General features: G+C 34.2%; 4 protein-coding genes across 4 annotated transcripts; 1 reads left to right on the top strand and 3 right to left on the bottom strand.

Moving 5' to 3' along the window:
• Window positions 1–734: 734 nt before the first annotated feature.
• On the bottom strand, window positions 735–1,478 carry LOC132799458 (receptor-like protein 35). Its single transcript, XM_060811290.1, has one exon. The coding sequence runs from the start codon at window positions 1,476–1,478 to the stop codon at window positions 735–737; it is 744 nt and encodes a 247-aa protein (XP_060667273.1).
• A 1,457-nt stretch (window positions 1,479–2,935) lies between these two features.
• Window positions 2,936–6,388, bottom strand: LOC107435785 (receptor-like protein EIX2). Its single transcript, XM_060811289.1, has 5 exons — window positions 5,818–6,388; window positions 5,077–5,189; window positions 4,628–4,666; window positions 4,257–4,345; window positions 2,936–3,557 (listed from the first exon to the last, which is right to left on the bottom strand). The coding sequence occupies exons 1-5, from the start codon at window positions 6,386–6,388 to the stop codon at window positions 2,936–2,938; spliced, it is 1,434 nt and encodes a 477-aa protein (XP_060667272.1).
• Window positions 6,389–8,117: 1,729 nt separating this feature from the next.
• On the bottom strand, window positions 8,118–9,362 carry LOC112489481 (uridine/cytidine kinase UKL1, chloroplastic). The gene is made up of 3 exons (XM_060811623.1): window positions 9,109–9,362; window positions 8,407–8,489; window positions 8,118–8,291 (listed from the first exon to the last, which is right to left on the bottom strand). The coding sequence occupies exons 1-3, from the start codon at window positions 9,191–9,193 to the stop codon at window positions 8,145–8,147; spliced, it is 315 nt and encodes a 104-aa protein (XP_060667606.1). The 5' UTR covers window positions 9,194–9,362; the 3' UTR covers window positions 8,118–8,144.
• Window positions 9,363–14,274: 4,912 nt separating this feature from the next.
• On the top strand, window positions 14,275–16,691 carry LOC132799501 (probable pectin methylesterase CGR2). Its single transcript, XM_060811542.1, has 3 exons — window positions 14,275–14,374; window positions 14,887–15,261; window positions 15,949–16,691. Exons 1-3 carry the CDS (start codon window positions 14,326–14,328, stop codon window positions 16,074–16,076), a joined length of 552 nt encoding a protein of 183 aa, XP_060667525.1. The 5' UTR covers window positions 14,275–14,325; the 3' UTR covers window positions 16,077–16,691.
• The last annotated feature ends 1,477 nt before the right edge of the window (window positions 16,692–18,168 follow it).

The following is an 18,168-nucleotide window of genomic DNA, read 5'->3' as shown; positions in this document are numbered from 1 at the left end:
CTTCAAAACATTCTTACAATTAATGTAGTTATCTAAAATACTAGAAAATCACTATTCAAAGTCATTTGATGAAATACAAAATGTAGCAACTTAATATTGTTTTTGATTCAATTTGGTTCTCTTTTTGCCTATGAAGTGTTCTTTCGCTCTGCCAACAAAGTGAAAATAGGCATCTCTCCAAGACCTTTTGATGATCAAAGTGCTACAAACAACCCAAAATCCCATAAAGAAACCCCAAAAAAATGCTGATGAAGAAGCCTAGCTGCTCAATTACTGGATCCCCAACATCACCATCTTCCTCTTCTTTTTCCCCAACATTCTATAATGCTGCCTGTACAGTCGGTTGGCAAAGGCTTCCCACAGAGGCCAACATTGCCTTGATAGATTGATGGATCGTCAAGGGTCTGAAACTGGTTGGCGGTTAGAATTTTCCTTGATAAGTTTGTATGACAGATTCAAATGACTTAGAAATGTTAAAGAAGGCATGCTGAGTGGAATTGGCCCAAAAAGTTTGTTGTTTGAGAGATCAAGAGTTTCTAGGCTTTTCAAGTTGCCAATGTCTACTAGGATAAGCCTTGTCAAATAATTCATCGATAAATTCAAAGCCACCAATTTTACGAGCCTTATAAGCTCCTTTGGAATCTCCCCTGAGAAGTTATTATTGGAGAGATCAGGCTATTAACAATCGATAAGGTGGAGTACATATATTCTATCGTTCTTCCTTTCACCACTATCTAACTTACATTGACTAATGCTGTATCAGAATCTACAAGTTCAAATATCATACCACTCAGATTGCCAATGCAATCTGGAATATGACTTGACAGAGAATTGTAAGAGAAATCCAATATATGAAGATTGGCAAGGCTGCAGAACGTCAAAGGAATGTCTTCGGTGAAGAAGTTGGCCCGCATGTGTAAAATCAATATATTTGGCATGGTTTCTCCTATGCATGATGGAAGTTTCCCAGAAAATTTGTTATCACCAAGATCAAGACTAGCCAAACATGTGCAGTTTTTCAAAGAGGAAGGAAGTTCAACTGAAAGCTTGTTGTTAGAGAGAACTAAAAATTTGAGAAAATGAAGATTACATATTGAGCTTGGGATTGTCCCATAAAGATGGTTGTTAAAGAGATCAAGGATGCTTACATATTGTGTGGTGATGGTGGAATTGGTATTTGACACTGTACTTCTTGCAAACATTAATCCAAAGTGTGTTACGTCGTATAGACCTTTCTTTATGGATATCGATTCTGATTTCATGCCACTCAGATTACCAATGCAATGTGGAATATGACCAAAAAAGCTATTGTGTGAGAGATCTAATATGTGAAGATTGGGAAGGCTGCAGAGTTGTGAAGGAATGTTTCCAGTAAAGAAATTGGCCTTCAAGCGTACAATCAACAATGCAGAAATGATTTCAATCCAAACTGGAAGTTTCCCAAAAAATTTGTTATAACTAAGATCAATATTTACCATCTTAGAGCAGTTTCTCACAGAAGGAAGTTCTCCAGAGAAATTGTTACTCGGGATACTAAAATATTGAAGATGACTAAGTGAACCAATTGATCTTGGGATTGTTCCATATAGACTATTATTTGATATGTCTATAAACTCCAAGAAGGGTAAATTCTCCTAGAACTGAGGAACTTGACCAGATAATTTATTGTTGGAGATAACCAAGACTGTTAATTTGGATAGATTTCCTATGGACAAGAGGATGTCTAAAGTGGAGAGCAATGGCATTGCTTCGCCAATGTAATCAAGAATTGGCCTGAAAAACTGATTAGTACTCAAATACAAAGTGGTAGTATTTGATGACAAGAATGGGAAGGGGCCATCAAAATGGTTGGAAAGCAAATACACAGATGAATGTTTGTTGAACCTTAATGAGCTGAGCACTCTGCCACCTATGTTATTATAAGATAGATCTAGCATATCAAGTTTCACATCCATTTTCTAAAACCAATTTGGAATGGTGTTTGAAATTGAGGCATTGACGAGTGACAGAATGCTCATCTCATCTTGATTCTGAAGCCATGTGGGAAATTTAGGACCTAGTTGGCACAACTTGATGGAGAGGTATTTGAGCTTAAAAGGAGGTATCCAGTCAAAGCTAATGTTGAAAACCAAAGAAATATTGTGTGATAGCCCAGACCACCCGCATGAGATATTGTCCTCTTTGGACCTGGGGAATTCTCTTACAACCCAGCCTTCAAGGTTTTGAAAGGCCTCTCAATAGTTAGGGGGAATCCTCTTTCAAACCCTACACCTACCAGTTCCACTGGCCTGGGCCTCCCAGGCCCAACCGAGATATTATCCGTTTTGGAAGCTAGGTGGTGAGCCCAATCCCACCCCTCACGGTTTTGTTTCCTCACAGGAAAGTCTCTCAAAGGAAAGGTATCCACATCCACTTATATGGAGTGTTTCGTTCCCCTTTCCAACCGATGTGGGACTTCACAATCCTTCCCTCTTGGGGCCGAGGATCCTCACTGGCACACCGATCCGGAACCTGGCTCTAATACCATCTGTGATAGCCCAGATCACCCATATGAGATATTGTCCTCTTTGGACCTGGGGAATCATCTTACAACCCAGCCCTCAAGGTTTTAAAAAGTCTCTCAGTGGTTAAGGGGAATCCTCTTCCAACCCCTACACCTACCAGTCCCACTGGCCTGGGCCTCCCAGGTCCAACCGAGATATTCTTTACTTTGGAAGCTAGGTGGTGAGCCCAATCCTACCTCTCGCGGTTTTGTTTCCTCACAGAAAGGCCTCTCAAGGAAAAGGTATCTACATCCACTTATATGGAGTGTTTCATTCCCTTTTCCAACCGATGTGGGACTTCACATATTGTTTGGAGATTGGTTAGCACAACTGATTGCCAACTCCTTCAAGCTAGAAAGGTTCATCAAATGAGCTTCCGTTAAGATTCCTTCCTATATGTTCTCTGAGATATCCAACACAACCAACTTTGAAAGTTGCCCAAGATTTTTTGGTATTATACTCATCCGGTTATCTCCTAATAAAATCTTTTGCAAAGATTTTAAGTTTCCAATAGAGCATGGAAGTGAGCCTTGTAAAGAGTTGTTTGACAGTTGAAGAAATCTTAAGCTCTCAATATATCCCAAAGAATTGGGCAGTTTTCCCATTACTCCATTGTCTCCCAAATCTAAAGTCTCCAACCTATTGCTGAAGCATTCAGACAAACTGTCAAAAGAATCAACTATTTCACCAGAGATTTTACTATCATAAAGCTCCAAATTGCACAACTTTCCCAAATTTCTTGACAACTTACCCCAGTGGATTCCTGACAAGTCAAGCTTTTCAAGAAAAGCTAGATTAGATATTGCATCCGGAATTTCTCCATGGAAATGGTTGTTACTGAGGTCAAGCTTAACTAGGCTTTTAAGATTGAACAACCAATCTGGTATTGTGGATTTGAAACCATTGTTTGAGAGATCAAGCACAGAAAGAGAGGTGAAATTAAGAAAAGGAAAGGTCAAAGGCGGATCAAAAAGTTGACAATTGGGTAAGTGCAATTCCAGGATCAATGGGATCCTACTAACAGTTTGGAGCAAATATGTTGCAGACATGGTCAGGTCCCAACCTTCACTATAAGAAATTCACCTTTTATCGACAAAATAATATTGTTGGCAAAAACATTAAATTCGTCGGTATACATTTTACCAACAAAAATAAATTCATTGGCCATTTCGTCGCCTATGCCTCATTTGCAATTGTATTTACCGACAAATTTTTAATTTTTGTTGGTTAAAATTTTTGTCGACAAAAATTTAGCTTTGTCGCCAAAAACTATTTCCAACGAATCTAAAATTGTGGGTAAAAGGTTTTGGGGACAACCTAGAGCATCTGCAAAATAATTTTTTATATTGGAGAGAAATTAATTAGTGACAAAATTTTTTTGTCGGCAATAAATAATTTGTCGACAAAAATAAAATCTATCAGCAAAGGCTTCTTTTAGCGACAAAAGAAGTTATTGATTGTTACATCAAATTATTTTTTAGCGACGAAATGTTTTGACAGTAATGTTATTTTGTTATTTTTGCTGACAAAAAACTCATTTTTGTCAGCAAAGATCTTTGAAAAGTTTTTTTTTTTAAATTTTCCTAATAAAAAAAAAAACAAAATTGAACCAGCATACGTAACAAAAGCTTATCATATCATATCATCATAATAAAGGAAATGAAACAAAAGACCTCATTTTCAGGAAAAAAAAAAAAAAAATTCCTAAACAACTTGGAGTTAAGTATCATATCCTTCTCTTGTGAAAAAACTTTCTTGGCAATTGAAAGTTTATAACTCATCATGGCCTCGTAGTCAGCATCCTGCATAGATTAACATCAGAACATATTATTTTGAATGAACTTATATGTGGATCGATGCATATGCTCTCATCATAACCATAACTTTTCCCATGAAATGTCGAAGTTTAAAACATGCAGTCATGTGCCAGAATCAATGAAAAGGAGAAGGACTTCAGAGGACTTTAGAGAATAAGAAAAATAAGCCAAGTGCCACGGAATGTCAACAGCAAATCACCAAACTCTTTGACATCCTCCATCATGCAATAACTAAAGAAATAAAAAAAAAAAAAAAAATGGAATTACCTTTCCATCCAGCTTTTCTTTTGCCTCCTGAATCTCTAGCTGTAAGGAGAACGAAAAACAAATGCCAAGAAAACAAAGAATAGGTGTCAGTTGAAAACAAATGCAAGGAAACACGTGATGCTCAATAAGTTAGAAGATAGAACCGACAAAAAACAAAAATTTCATACAAGGATCATATAGCAACGGGAATTTCACTCATGACATAACCAAATCAGAGGAAATATATGGAGCTTGAAATCATGCAAGCTTGGAAGTCACAAGTGGCAAATAACAGAAAATTTGGGATATTAAGTCATATCGAGCAAGTTCCAAAACGTAAGGATCTGAACCTTTACATAGCGGAAAACAGACAACAGTAGTGCAAGCTGGTAAAATATTCTTCAGTCGAGTTCTAGCACAACTTTTCCTGGAATTTGCTTTTTATCTTTTGCCTCGTGAGCTTCTCTTACTTGGGCAATTGGAAATGTCTTCTCTACAGGTATTTTTAACTTTCCTGCTTCAGAAAGCCTTCGAACCTCATCTAAAACTTCTGAATCAGCTCTCATATAAGTCCACCAGTATTCTACACCATCATATAAAAAAGAAACAGCATGAGAAATAGCATAATACTGCTATTTAGGACGTCTTTATATTATACGTGTAAAAAGAAGCATTGAAGTATGCCAATAGGAATACATAGAATTGTGATAAGTATACATTTACAATGAAATACTTTGAAGATTATGGGAAATATGAATGATCAAGTATATATTTTAAAATGAAACAATTTTCTCCTACTTTTATGGAACAGTTATATTATCATTTGATTTTGTATTATAATATCGGACCTCATCACTGTGTAATATCTTATAATTGTTGATTGCTGGCCACTCAATTTCCACAATTTTGTAAGGTTGATGAAGAGACAAAAATCAACTGAAACCAACTACCACTTAGATCCCAATTTAATTTCATTAGTCATTCTGGTGACCACAACAAATTAATTCCCATTAATTAGTCTAAAAGCTAAAAAGGGAGTTTTAAGGAAAATATTTACGTTCACAAAAGATTTGCATGGCAATCATAAAATATCCAATTAAATTGTCCCCATCCATAACTCTTGTTCATGTTCGTGTCTGCACGTGCAAATAAAAACCTTGAGTAATCTTTTAAAGAAGCTCCCAAGTGAAGGTATTTTAAAGAAGAAAGACCAGAAAGCCATGTTATGCTACTCTTATTTGACTGAATGAAATGGTTGTTGTTGAGATCTAGATAATACACTCTTGAAAGATTTCCAAGACTTGGAGAAATAGTTCCACCAAAACATGCACCAGAAAGGTTGAGATATCTCAAGTTCTGTAGTGATCCAATAAAAGAAGGAATTTGGGAACCTCCGAAATCATTCATGCTTATGTCCAAGAAATTTAAATCTTTCAAAACAAGCAAAGAAGGATCGATCTTACCACCTAAACTCGTGACTGTTGCACCACCATCCAAACCATCTGGAAAGCAGTTGCGAAGTTTGAGCTCAACAACATGTCCAGTTCCATTGTTGCAGCTTACTCCTTCCCATTTACCGCAATCTTCTCCCACCCAAGGTGAAAGTCTGCCTGAAGGATCTGTTAGGCCATCTTTGAACAGGAAAAGAGCTTTCCTCTCATCATCAATGCATACCACATCAAGATCTCCAAAGCAGAAGCAGATTTTGCTAAGGAACCGAATTCCACTCAGAATAAGAAGTGAAAGAGGTTGATAGAAATGAATATTAATGCTTTTACCCATTTTGTAATGCATTCACTAGGATGCTGTATAGAATGCTAACTGATGCTGCTATTAACATAAAGACCATCATGCTGTGCTCTGTTCATTTGGAGAAAAAAGAATCCAAATGCTACCTACTCTCTCTACATATATGTTTTGTTAATCTGCTGTTGTTCCATAACATTGCAAAAAACTGATCCCAGTTGACTATAATGGAAGCATAAGAAGTTCAGCTATGTGTCTTACTAATTTTCTAGAGAAGTCTAACTGAGGCCACTATAATTATAGAAAACGTAATCATGGTCTGTGCATGACCAACCTTGGAAAGTCCAAAATGGTAGTCTTTTAACTTTGGTTTTTCGTTTTTGTTTCTTTATTTCTTATCAATCTTAAGATGGCTTCCACTCAATAATGCTAACATTATTTGCATATTGAATTGGCAGCATGAGAAATATATATATATATATATATATATATATAATTGAGCGTTGAAAAAGAGGTTGGTTCTGGACTTTCCAAATGACAAAATTAACAATTTTATTTTCAAAATACTCAGTTCAATTTATTTTAATTTTGTACAGTATTTAGGCTAATTTGAAAATTTATTAGAGATGCATATATAATTGAACTAAAGTGGCATGGAAAAGATAGTTTGAAGTAGGATGTAAAAAAATTTATAGTTTGGAGCCCGACGCCAAAAAAATTGTCATAAATGAGAGGATAAAATGAATCAACTTTTAAAATAAAATCATGATAATATAATTAGTTGTAATACTTTATTATAAATATGAACATAAGAGGAAATAATAATAATAATGATGTTAACTTACCAAAATATTCATTACATTTATTGACCAACATAATAATAATATGATAATATTTCTAATTAATTTTTTTAATTTACTTTTTCATTTAAAATTTTTTTCTTCCATAATTAAGTTATTACGTTATGTAAATATGCCAATTAATAAATTTAAAAAAACTACATCATATATTTTGTTTCTGTTTCTTTATTTCTTATCAATCATGCGATGGCCCACTCTCAATGATACTGACATTAACTTCTCATTGAACTGGAAGCATGAGAAAATATATTATATTGAGTTGAAAAAGGGGTTTGTACAGGATATTAGAAATGACATGACAAACAATTTTTCAAACGAAAGTGAATTTGACAAATTTTATTTTCAAGATATTCAATTCACTCTTTTTTTAAAAAAAAAAAAAATTGTGCAGTGTGCAGGCTAATTTGATAATTTTTAGAGCTGCATATACAATTAAACTAAAGTGACATAGAAAAAAATAGGATGGAGGATGTAAAAAGATTTATACTTTGGAGGGCAAAGTAAAAAAAATTCATAATTAAAAAAATAAAAAATTATATCAACTTTAAAATTACTATGTAATTCTATTTTTTTTTTTTTTAAAATCTTAAATAACTTAAATCTTATATTTATAATAAAAGAATCATTTTAATATAACTAATCGCAATATTTTATTACAGATATGAACAAAAGAGAGGTTAAAAGATTCCAAAAAAAGAAAAACAAAAAAGAAAAAGAAAAAAAAAGGACCCTCCAAAATTTGGGGTCCCAGGCTAAACTTTGCAATGCATGTTGCAGTACAAGCCAAGAAACTCGCTGCTGTTGGATTTCTTAAAATTGAAAAAGTTGCACTTTTGAGTTTCTATATAACAATCTAATTCAACGTATATGAGACCATTATACCATTACGTATTGAATCACAATTTTGTGATCTACATATCCCATATGTTTGATCAATCATCAGTACCAAAGTAACGATCACCAAACTCACCCATTCCAGGTATGACACGGAATTCTTCATTCAGTGCAGCATCAATCTCTGAAGTCACAATCTTCAAAGACGGGAACCGTTTGCAAACACAGTGGATTCCCTCAGGGGCCTGAAAGTTTGAAAAAGCAGCAGCAGCAAAATCAATCTACGCATTGCCGACAATGTTAACGAACTACACATCTCGAACCAGAACAAAAAACTATAAATAATAAATAATAACTCACAGATATGAGGTTAAGGAATATGATATGCGATTCTGGAACCCCTTTCTGTATGAGTAGTTCAATAGCTTGGTTAGCAGAGTTTCCTACAAAAAATATATTTTCATGTTAGTTTTCAATTATCAGCAGTCCAAAAAATTGAGGAATATACATAGAGCTGGAATGGAACAACATTCATAAACCATTTCATATGTCACCAAAATAAAATGTCAACTTTTAACTCGTAAACGAGCATCAACATATAACCCCGACAAAGGTGGTCAAAGCAGAAGGAGAATACCAAACCACAAAGAGTGAACAAGGTTTAAAACTAAAAGGATATAGTACATAAATGGAGTAACAATTTTTTTCCTTAAAAAAATCAAAAGAATAAATAAATAAAAAGAGCTGAATAGACTGCCCACAAAGCCAATGCTCTGGCAGTCCACAAGCATGATTCAGTAAAATTTATCAAATGAATAATGAACTCAAAATTCTTTTGACACAAGGAAAATCTGTCAGCTTAAGTCTTATCTCCTCACCTTGTTTATTTATTTTTTTTTTCTTTTTCTTTTTCTCAGAAAATATAATTCCACATGAAATCATTTTAACTGCTGCTACTCAGCTTCATGATGTTTCTGTAAAAATACACAAGTGCACTTTTCCTAGGAGTAGGAAATAAGAATTGCATGCACAGAAGTATAAAAAGAAGGATAACCAAATTACCTGTAGCAAGAACAGGATCTAGAAGCAGGACATGACGTTCTGAAGTATCCTTGGGAAGTTTCTCATATATAAGCTGAAATGGCATACCTTAGTTATATACACACAAAAAATTTTCGATGGAGAATCTAGTAGATTTCTTGAACTTTAGATACACCCATTCATTACCTTTTTCCATTGTCTCCATCACGATGGATTAGAATTTTTCCAATTTTGATTCCTTTGCAACATGCACGCAATGCACTTTCCATGCTCTCACCACTAACACAATAAACAAGGAAAGCTTTGATAAATCAGAAAATGTAACAACAAAATCCATTCATCTTTTAATGCTTAAAAAAGTGCTAAACACCTGGGATAACACATGCCATGGTACTGAATAAGAGCAGCATTGGCACCACAAACTCAAGTCCCAAATTAAAAGTATTATTGCTGGTAGCTACAACCTTAAAATCAATACTTGACATAAAGCTCACCTTCGAACAATAGAAGACCCACATAATATTTTGCAGAAATCAACCCCAGTGTATACAGATCTTGCAATAGAATAAGGACAACCATCAAAAGACATGCAGATTCTTCCTTAAATCTTGGACATAGACAATTTTTATGGTTCATAGAATACGATGATCCAGATTCACACAAACTTCACAATCCACCCATTCAAGCTAACTTATCTTCAGACAGGTATGCATGCACAGATAGATATGCTCAGGCTTAAGTATCTGAAATCACAGAATTACATGGTCCCAGCTTCATATTATAGCCATTCAAACACAGAAAAACACATAGCAAAATTTTGGTCAATAATCCTTTTAAAATAAGAGAAACGATTCTGAAACATGCAATCTGATGGGCTTGCTTTAACAACATCCAATGGTGCTTCTTTGCGACAAACATTCTTCAAAATATTGACAAGCAGACTCTCTTCACTCTGTCAGCAAAGCGAAAATATGCAATTCTCCAAGATCGCTTGATGATCAAAGTCCCACAAACTCCCCAAAATCCCACAAAAAACCCAATCACAATGCTGATAATGAAGCCCAGTTTCTCAAATTTAGCTTCACCATCTCCATCTTCGTCTTCTTCATCACCTCCTGGTTTGCTTTGGCCACTGTCTTCCACAGAGACCAGCATTTCCTTGGTAGATTGATGGGTCATCAAGGGTCAGAAACTGATTGGTGGTTGGGATTTTTCCAGACAAGTTATTGTATGAGAGATTGAGATGGTTCAGAAATGTTAAAGAAGTCATTGAAAGTGGGATTGGACCAGAGATTTGGTTCATGGAGATATGAAGAGTTTCAATCCACTCAAAATTCCCAGTGCTTGATGGGATTTGACCTGTCAAATGATTCATTGACAAATTCAAAGTACCAAGTTTAGTGAGATCCGTTAGTTCCCTCGGTATACCTCCTGATAGGTTGTTGTTGGAGAGATCAAGAAGGTATTCCTCCAAAAGGTGTTTCGGATGCAGAGAATTATGGTAAACAAAGAAATAACCAGAAGATCATTGATCATCCTTTGAAAAATGTTGTTGATGATCAGCAAAAGGAACAAAAGGGTCAACAATAAAGGGTTATCATTGAACCTTCATCAAAGAAAACAGATGAAAAGGTAAAAGATCAAAATATTTATTTGCAGGAAAAGGAAAGAATGAAGAAAGGTAAAGAGTCATCAACAGCTGATATTAGTGCAGTGTCAAATAAGGTTATAGAGAAGGAAAAAGGAAAAGAAAAAGAAGTTAGTAGGTACAACAACAAAAGAGAAGCAAATTAAGGAATTATTAGAACCATCCATAAAAAAGGATGAAGGCGAAAAGGATGAAGAGAGGAAGACTCTGATAGACATAGGTGCAGCAGTACTAGTGCTTGTGTCATTCCGTGTATATGTTTTCTATAGCTTATTTGGTTCCTTTGAAAAAACTAAAAGTGCCTAGCCTTTGTTTTCATGTTTTCCTTCCATTAATTTGCTTATAAGTTGTTCACTATGTGTGTAATTTGTAATCAACTTCTATAATAAGTACATTCATATGAAAAAACACAGTTACATGATACTAAGAAAAAAAAGAAAATACCCACTCTGTTTTCTCCTTTTCTATGGTCTTCCTCTCATTCTGTTTCCTTCCTCTTTCCACTTTCTCCCCAAACATTCCTTTCCCCACTTCTTCCACCACTTTCTCTATCCAGATTCCCCCTCCCTCTCAATTTTCTACTTCATTCCCTCTCTATTTTTGTCTCTTGTTTCCCTATTTCAAGACCCTTTCCTATATTTTCTTCCACTTTGTGTTTTTCCACTTTCTCTAATTATTTTCTCTTTACGAAAACTCTCCCCATACATTTTCTCATTACTACTTTTCTTTCTACAGTTTCACTGCTGTCTCTCTCTACTATCTCTTCTCTCACTTTATCTCTAAACTTTCTACATGTCACTTTCTCTTTTCACACTTACTCTACACTTCCTCTATAACTTCTCTATCAAGCTCCACAGCTTCTCTATAAACTGAAAGAAAAAGTTTTGAAGACGGAAAGAGAGAATTCTCTACAACTTCTTTTCTTGAATATTTGATGCTTTTTCAAGCTCACAATGATTACAATAATGTTTTTATATTCGGCAATAACAAAGCTAGCTAGCTAGCTAACAGTTAGCAAAACAAACTCTCCTAACTAACACACTACACATACATGCTTGACATTAACCACCGTAGCTGAGCTGGAACAATGACGTGGCACAACTTAGCTGGACTATATATCCTCAAACTAAACCAACGAAGAAAAGGGATAAGTAAACCCTTCTATAACTAAACATAAGTCTATTTGATGTTATTTAGTATACGGTGAATTTATTTGGTACCCTTTAGTATTATTCAATAGTATATATATGTTTCTTTTCTTTTTTTTTCTTTTTTTCTTTTTTTGGGGGGATAACTTCAATAGTCTATAATAGTATATGATATAAAAATAGAGGCGTACTTTATATATTAATCTAGTGATCATGATCATGTAAGATTCTAATTAACATTAAAAAAAAAAAATGAAAAAAGGTAAGGTTCTTGTAGGAGATCATTTGCGTTGTGGATTTGTATTAGTAACTTGTGTGCCATATGACTGTATATCTATGCTTAGCAAACCTCTACCTGCCACAAAATTAGTGTGCAACTCATTAATAACTCTAGCATTATCCATTAATTGTTGTTTATATACTAATATTCTTTCAAATGTAGCGATGGCCTCCACCACTCAAAAGTCTGTCAATGGGCGTGCGCGGTAATATCATCTGCACATTACCTTTGAATAAAAATTTAATGAATTAATTGTAAAGTTTTTATTGTAATAAATAAATAATATTAGGTATCAAATAAATCTATCAAAAATAAGTATTGATGAATTAATATTTTATGATATTAATATAATATATTATTTATGATAAATGACCTTTGAAAAAATAAGTATATATATTTAAATATAAATATGATATATATATATATATATATGAATAAATTTATTTGATATCTCAAGTGTTATCCGTTAATTTGTTTTTTTTTTTTTTTTGGGTAAAAAATCCATTAATTGGTTGTTGTTTATATATATTTACATTGTTTCAAATAATAATAGCATAATGAAGAGTGGGCTCCACTACACATCAAAGTCTGTCAATAGGCCCACGGGGGACTATCATCCACGTCTAGGATGCCAAGCAAACCAAGAAAGCTCAAGAAGCTGGGGCATGTGCTGTAGTGCTACCCTATTCCCAAAAACGAAGCTCCATAGACATAATTAAAAGGGGAATTTGGCCCAGTATCCTCGTAGGATGAGCTTAATGATTTTTACTTTTTAATTTGATTTTTTTTTTTCTATCCTTTCAATTTTTAATAATCCTAAAATATCCTTATATTCAAATTAAATATTTTTATTTTTTTCTTTCTTTTTTTCATCCGATTTTTCTCTTCTCCTTCATCACCCTTCTCCCAAAGCTGGCTCATCTCTTCTCATTCATCAAGCTTTCTTCACTTAGTTGCTCTTTTGCCAAAGAGCCCTGTTTCATTTCTTCGGTTGCCAAAAATTCCATACAAAGAAATTGATGGTTTAGAATTCGAAATTAGAGTATTGTGAAGAAGTAGGATGTGGATTTGTATAAGAAGCTCAAGGGTGGTGTTGCATGGCGGAAGCAGATGCCCAAGCTTGTTGTTTTGCTTGGCCTCTCTGATAAAATGCCTAGTCTGTTTGCTTCATTTTTCCTTTAACTTTTCGATTTGATTTGTTTATGGGGTTTTTTTTAAAACATTTGTGGGTTTTTTTTTTTATTAATTTTGGGATAAGTTGGAATCGAAATTAGGGTTATATTTTTTTTTTCTTTATGGATACTCTAGGTATTTAATTATTTTCTTTGAAACTTGTATGCTAAATATTGTAACTAACTGAAGATATTTCTTTTAATTTCATCCAGGTACCAAATCGGTCTCCGTTATACTGGAGGTGCCTGTATGCATTTAATGCTGTCACTAAAGTTTGGCATTATACCAATTGTGGGGCCAGTTGGTGTTCGAGATTTTGACATTGATGGGGAACTTTGGGTCAAATTGAGATTGATACCAACAGAGCCTTTGTAGGAGCTATTTCATGGGCTTTTGTTGCACTTCCAAAAATCAAATTCGTGTCGTCACCATTCCGCTTGTTCAATTTAATGGATATGTCATAAATTCTGAGCCTTTTCTATGCCATATTTGACAGCACAACTGTCATAAAACACACTGTCTTAAGATACTGATTCGTATCTTAGTATAGTTGTTTTTACCTTGTTACTATCTATGTTAACTTATCACACGTACGTGTAAGCAAAACACACATAAAGAGCTGATTTTGATAATGGCATCTTATAATTCCGCAGTTTAGGAATATGAACTTCTCTGGAAATGATAGTCTGATCGTGTATTTCCTAGTTTTTGTTATAGACCACCACAAATTTTCATTATCTAAACCCTGTAATCATATCATAAAATTTGTGATCAATTTATTTTTGTCTATAAGAATTAAGAAATAATATACATGTTGGTTTAATAACGAATGGGTTTTATCGTTTTCCTTTTGTCGCCTTAGTAACTGGCTTCTATACTATACGTGATAGAATTCTTCCAATTTGTTTATCAATCATGTTTTGGCTGAGAACTACTTCGCGGGATATTTTTGTTATACTCGCTATGCTTGACTGCAATTCAACTTTAATATGACAGGTGGATTTGTCAACATTAGGGAGGCTGTTGGCAAGTTTGAAGGTAAATTTTTTTTTTTTTGGGTCTTTTTACTTATTTGTTTGACATTTTTGTTTTCAATCTGTCTGAAGATTTCCAGTGATTCGTATGTCGGTTGCTGCATATTTTGTGTTACTTGGAATTTATTCATGAATTTTGGATTTTGAAATCAAAGGTGGAGTGATTATGGATGCATAACTATGTATTTGATGATTTAGTCTCGGATGATATTTTTTTCCCCAGAGGTTTCCTTTAGCTATTCTTGTGTAGTAAGGCTTCGACCATGCTTAAACCATATTTTCCATGAACAATGAAGCCTATGATCAATCAATTCATAATGTATTTCTCTGTTGATTAACTAACTTTAAAATGCATATTTGCTGCTGGCTTGTTTGAACATTGTAGAAGTGTCAACCCAATTGCAGAGTTATATAAAAGTTCATAGTAGATTAAGTTGAAATTGTTCCTTCTGAAAAAGAGCTTAACTTTCCATGGTGTCACCTCTCTTGAGGATTTTAACTTCCTTTTATTTCCAGGTGATTTTTCATGCACGGTGGAGGTCCAACGAGCAATTCCCATTCTAGCAAAAGCATATGGTGACAGCATGCACAAAATTCCGCATGTTGGCCCTGATACTTGTTCAGTGGTTTCTAAATTGCTAAAGGAGAAAGAAACTGAAGCCTGGGGTGTGGAAACAAATGACATACAGGATGCTGATAGAAACTGCAAAGCTCTTGTGAAGAAAGGCATTGTGCATGTTGCCAACATCAAGTTTCCACTTCCATACAGGCCAAAATCATTTTCTCTTGTAATTGTTTCAGATGCATTGGAATATTTGTCTCCTAGGTACCTTAACAAGACCCTCCCAGATCTGGCAAGGGTATCTATTGATGGGCTTGTGATCTTTACAGGTGAAAAGATCATACAACTGTTAAATAGATTTTGTGAACGTATAAAGGCTTTACCCTGTATTTTGTTTGTTAATTGCATTTCTATGTGGTTATCTGTTGCTGCTCTTTATGCTCTCTTTATTCTGAGTCTCTTGTAACTGTTTTTGTTGCATTAATTGGCAATCTGTGCCTCCTAAACATAAGATATATGGATAATTGGCACATAAGTATCTTTTAGTGAAGACCATGAAAACCAAATTTTATATGAGATTATGATGTTATCTTCCAATCTTGGTGCATGTTTCTTAATCCCAAGTTTCACAATTATTAAATTAGAATGCTTTAAGATTTTTTCCTTAATGCCTTCCCACATGCCAACGAAAGCAAAAGGTGGTAGGATGTTTTTAAAATTTTCTTATATATTATGTTGTAATATTATGAGATGCTTTAAACATTTAATAAATTAGAAGAAGGTTCTCTGATATTCACATTTCTATTTGACAGCAAATTTTGATTTTCCTTGTTGTGTTTGAATGTACTGGACAATCATAGTATTTTAATGATATCAGTTCTTTGAGAAAACTGCTCTTTTATGATGTTCAAACTTCAAAGTAATCTTTGCTTGATACTTATGATAGTAAAACTTCTATATCGGAATGAAAAATATATGATTGTTTTCTAGTGACATCTTTTGAAATGTCCATTCAGGCTCTCCTGGTCATCGGAAAGCTAAAGTTTCAGAATCCAAATATGGAAGGGTGCTAAGAATATCTGCATTTGAAACTTATTTTTCATATGCTTTTCTTTTATTTCAAAAGTTGTTTAATTCATTGTGATAAGCTGTTACATTAACTGCTGACGTTTTGTTATTGATCATTTTCATGATAATCTTCCTTTGCTTGAGATGGTGAGATTGGATGGAGAGGTTTGGAATCAAAGAAAATATAAGGAATTTAAAAAGCTTACCGAAGAAAAAAAACAACCTTTTTTGCTTTAGGAATGAAAGGTTTTCATTTGAAAGGCTGGTTTATCTTAATATTTCAGCTCATATTGTTGCGCTACAGATATTCCTGTGTCTCGTGGCTGCTTTAGTCTAAATATCATCTTATAAACAATTTAATTTTCTAAATAACCGACAAATTGGCATTTTTATATTTTTTTCCTTTTTGAAGGCTAAGATGAGGAGTTCATCCTGGTGGGTCAGGTATTTTGTTCAGACTAGCTTGGAGGAGAATGAAGCTACTATCAAGAAGTTTGAGCATGCAGCGACAAAGATGTCATATGTCTCAAAATGCCAAATTTTTCACCTTATGCCATTCCATTAACATTTTGAATTTTTTTTTTTAATTTTTTATCAGTCTTGAAGCACTTGGAGGTGTTATCTTTGATAATTCATCTCAAACGATTTTTTCCATAGGAGACTATCAATCTTTCCCCTCAGTTGTATTGTTCACAAGAATATGAATTGTATTATTTTATTTAAATTATTATTTGCAGTTAAAGCAAGAATGAGTGTGGTATGCGTTCAGAAGCATCCGATATTGTTATCTGAGTACGCTGATTGTTATATAAACAGATACTTTGGTACTCTCAGTATCCGCTTGGTTTCTCAAGTTGTGAAACAAATTTAATATTGCATCCATTCTTAATCTGAAAGGGGAGAGAGCATATAGAGACACTAGAAGGAAATAAAAACCAGCTGTTAAATTTTTGCTTTTTTTGGAAGGGACTATATCTTAAGTGAATGAAGAAGTGTCAATATATATGTTAGAAGGTACTTGAAGACGTAATTTTTCTGGAGAGGTAATTTAGGTTAGAAGGTACTTGAAAAGGTAATTTTTCTTAACCTGTGAGATTGCAGAGAGGGAAAAAAAAATGCAAACCATACAAGAATGTATATATATTATACATGTTGGTAAGTACTCTTTTACTTATTTGTTCTTTTCTATTATGGAACAAAAAGAATGAAAATGAAAATTAGTGTCTCTCAGTCGTTATATCTCTATGATGCTTGCTTTTATCACCTTCATTCTTTAGCCTTTCCAAAACAAAATAATTTTAATTTGATACAAGGACTTTTGCTTAGTTGTGGCATGGAACAGAAATGGTTCTTTGTCCCCCAACATCTGCTTAATTAAGGTGGGACCTCTGTTCTTTGCCTTTTTTTTTTTTGTTTTTTTTTTGGCATTACTAAGTTTCTATAAAGATCTAAACGAGCTCTGCTCCTTGTGTAGACAGTCATTCTCCTTCAAACATAACAAAATCCAATTGTCATTTGTTGTAGGGGCCAGTTGGAGATAATTTATTGGGCTTGGATGACAAGGGCAGGTTTGTCTATTAACGTATTGATGTTTCATAATTATCTGCTATATTTGTTCCTACCCTACATTTGAACAAGCCACTTTTACCACCAGCACAGCAGAAAAAAGCCGATTCAACTATGCTGTGTTTTGATTCACCTTTCTATCATCTCGTAAGGTCCTATACCTCTGTAATGGCCATGTGGCATATGGGACCATTGATATAGTGCCTATAGTACTAATACTATCTATCAGGAGATATCTTTTTAATTCATCATTAAAAAAATAAAAAAAAGGCACTTTTAACGCTTAAATAGACCCCATCCATATAACCATATGTCGTTATGATATAAAATCTCAAAGCCCCAAACTTAATCATACTCGTGGATGAAACATTAAAATTTCGGGGACCATTTGAACGTGTTTGAATGGTATGCATTAAAATTTATTTAGTTTTAGATTGGATGTGACAGCCCAAACCATACGCATGCGATATTATCCTCTTTGGGCCTGGGGAATCCAAAATTCCTCACCGGAACCTTAGAGAAGCCCTGATCCCAGGGGAACTGTAACACCCCGTCCCGAATCGCACCGGAATCCGTGCACGTTGACCGAGGTTGACCATTGA

The sequence above is a fragment of the Ziziphus jujuba genome, chromosome 9 (genome assembly GCF_031755915.1).
Source record: "Ziziphus jujuba cultivar Dongzao chromosome 9, ASM3175591v1".
In the NCBI taxonomy this organism is placed as follows: domain Eukaryota; kingdom Viridiplantae; phylum Streptophyta; class Magnoliopsida; order Rosales; family Rhamnaceae; genus Ziziphus; species Ziziphus jujuba.
This window is presented reverse-complemented; position numbering and strand designations above follow the sequence as displayed.

Excerpts from the sequence above, each read along its gene's own strand:
- LOC107435785 (XM_060811289.1), bottom strand. The coding sequence starts at position 6,388 with ATGGGTAAAAGCATTAATATTCATTTCTATCAACCTCTTTCACTTCTT. Across the intron at positions 5,190-5,817 it reads TAGCATAACATGGCTTTCTG|AATACTGGTGGACTTATATG; the intron begins GTCTTTCTTCTT and ends ATGATGGTGTAG. Across the intron at positions 4,667-5,076 it reads AGACATTTCCAATTGCCCAA|CTAGAGATTCAGGAGGCAAA; the intron begins GTAAGAGAAGCT and ends TTCTCCTTACAG.
- LOC132799501 (XM_060811542.1), top strand. The coding sequence starts at position 14,326 with ATGACAGGTGGATTTGTCAACATTAGGGAGGCTGTTGGCAAGTTTGAA. Across the intron at positions 14,375-14,886 it reads GGCTGTTGGCAAGTTTGAAG|GTGATTTTTCATGCACGGTG; the intron begins GTAAATTTTTTT and ends TTTTATTTCCAG. Across the intron at positions 15,262-15,948 it reads TGGGCTTGTGATCTTTACAG|GCTCTCCTGGTCATCGGAAA; the intron begins GTGAAAAGATCA and ends ATGTCCATTCAG.
- LOC132799458 (XM_060811290.1), bottom strand. The coding sequence starts at position 1,478 with ATGGTAAATATTGATCTTAGTTATAACAAATTTTTTGGGAAACTTCCA.
- LOC112489481 (XM_060811623.1), bottom strand. The coding sequence starts at position 9,193 with ATGCCATTTCAGCTTATATATGAGAAACTTCCCAAGGATACTTCAGAA. Across the intron at positions 8,490-9,108 it reads AGATCCTGTTCTTGCTACAG|GAAACTCTGCTAACCAAGCT; the intron begins GTAATTTGGTTA and ends TATTTTTTGTAG. Across the intron at positions 8,292-8,406 it reads TATTCCTTAACCTCATATCT|GCCCCTGAGGGAATCCACTG; the intron begins GTGAGTTATTAT and ends TCAAACTTTCAG.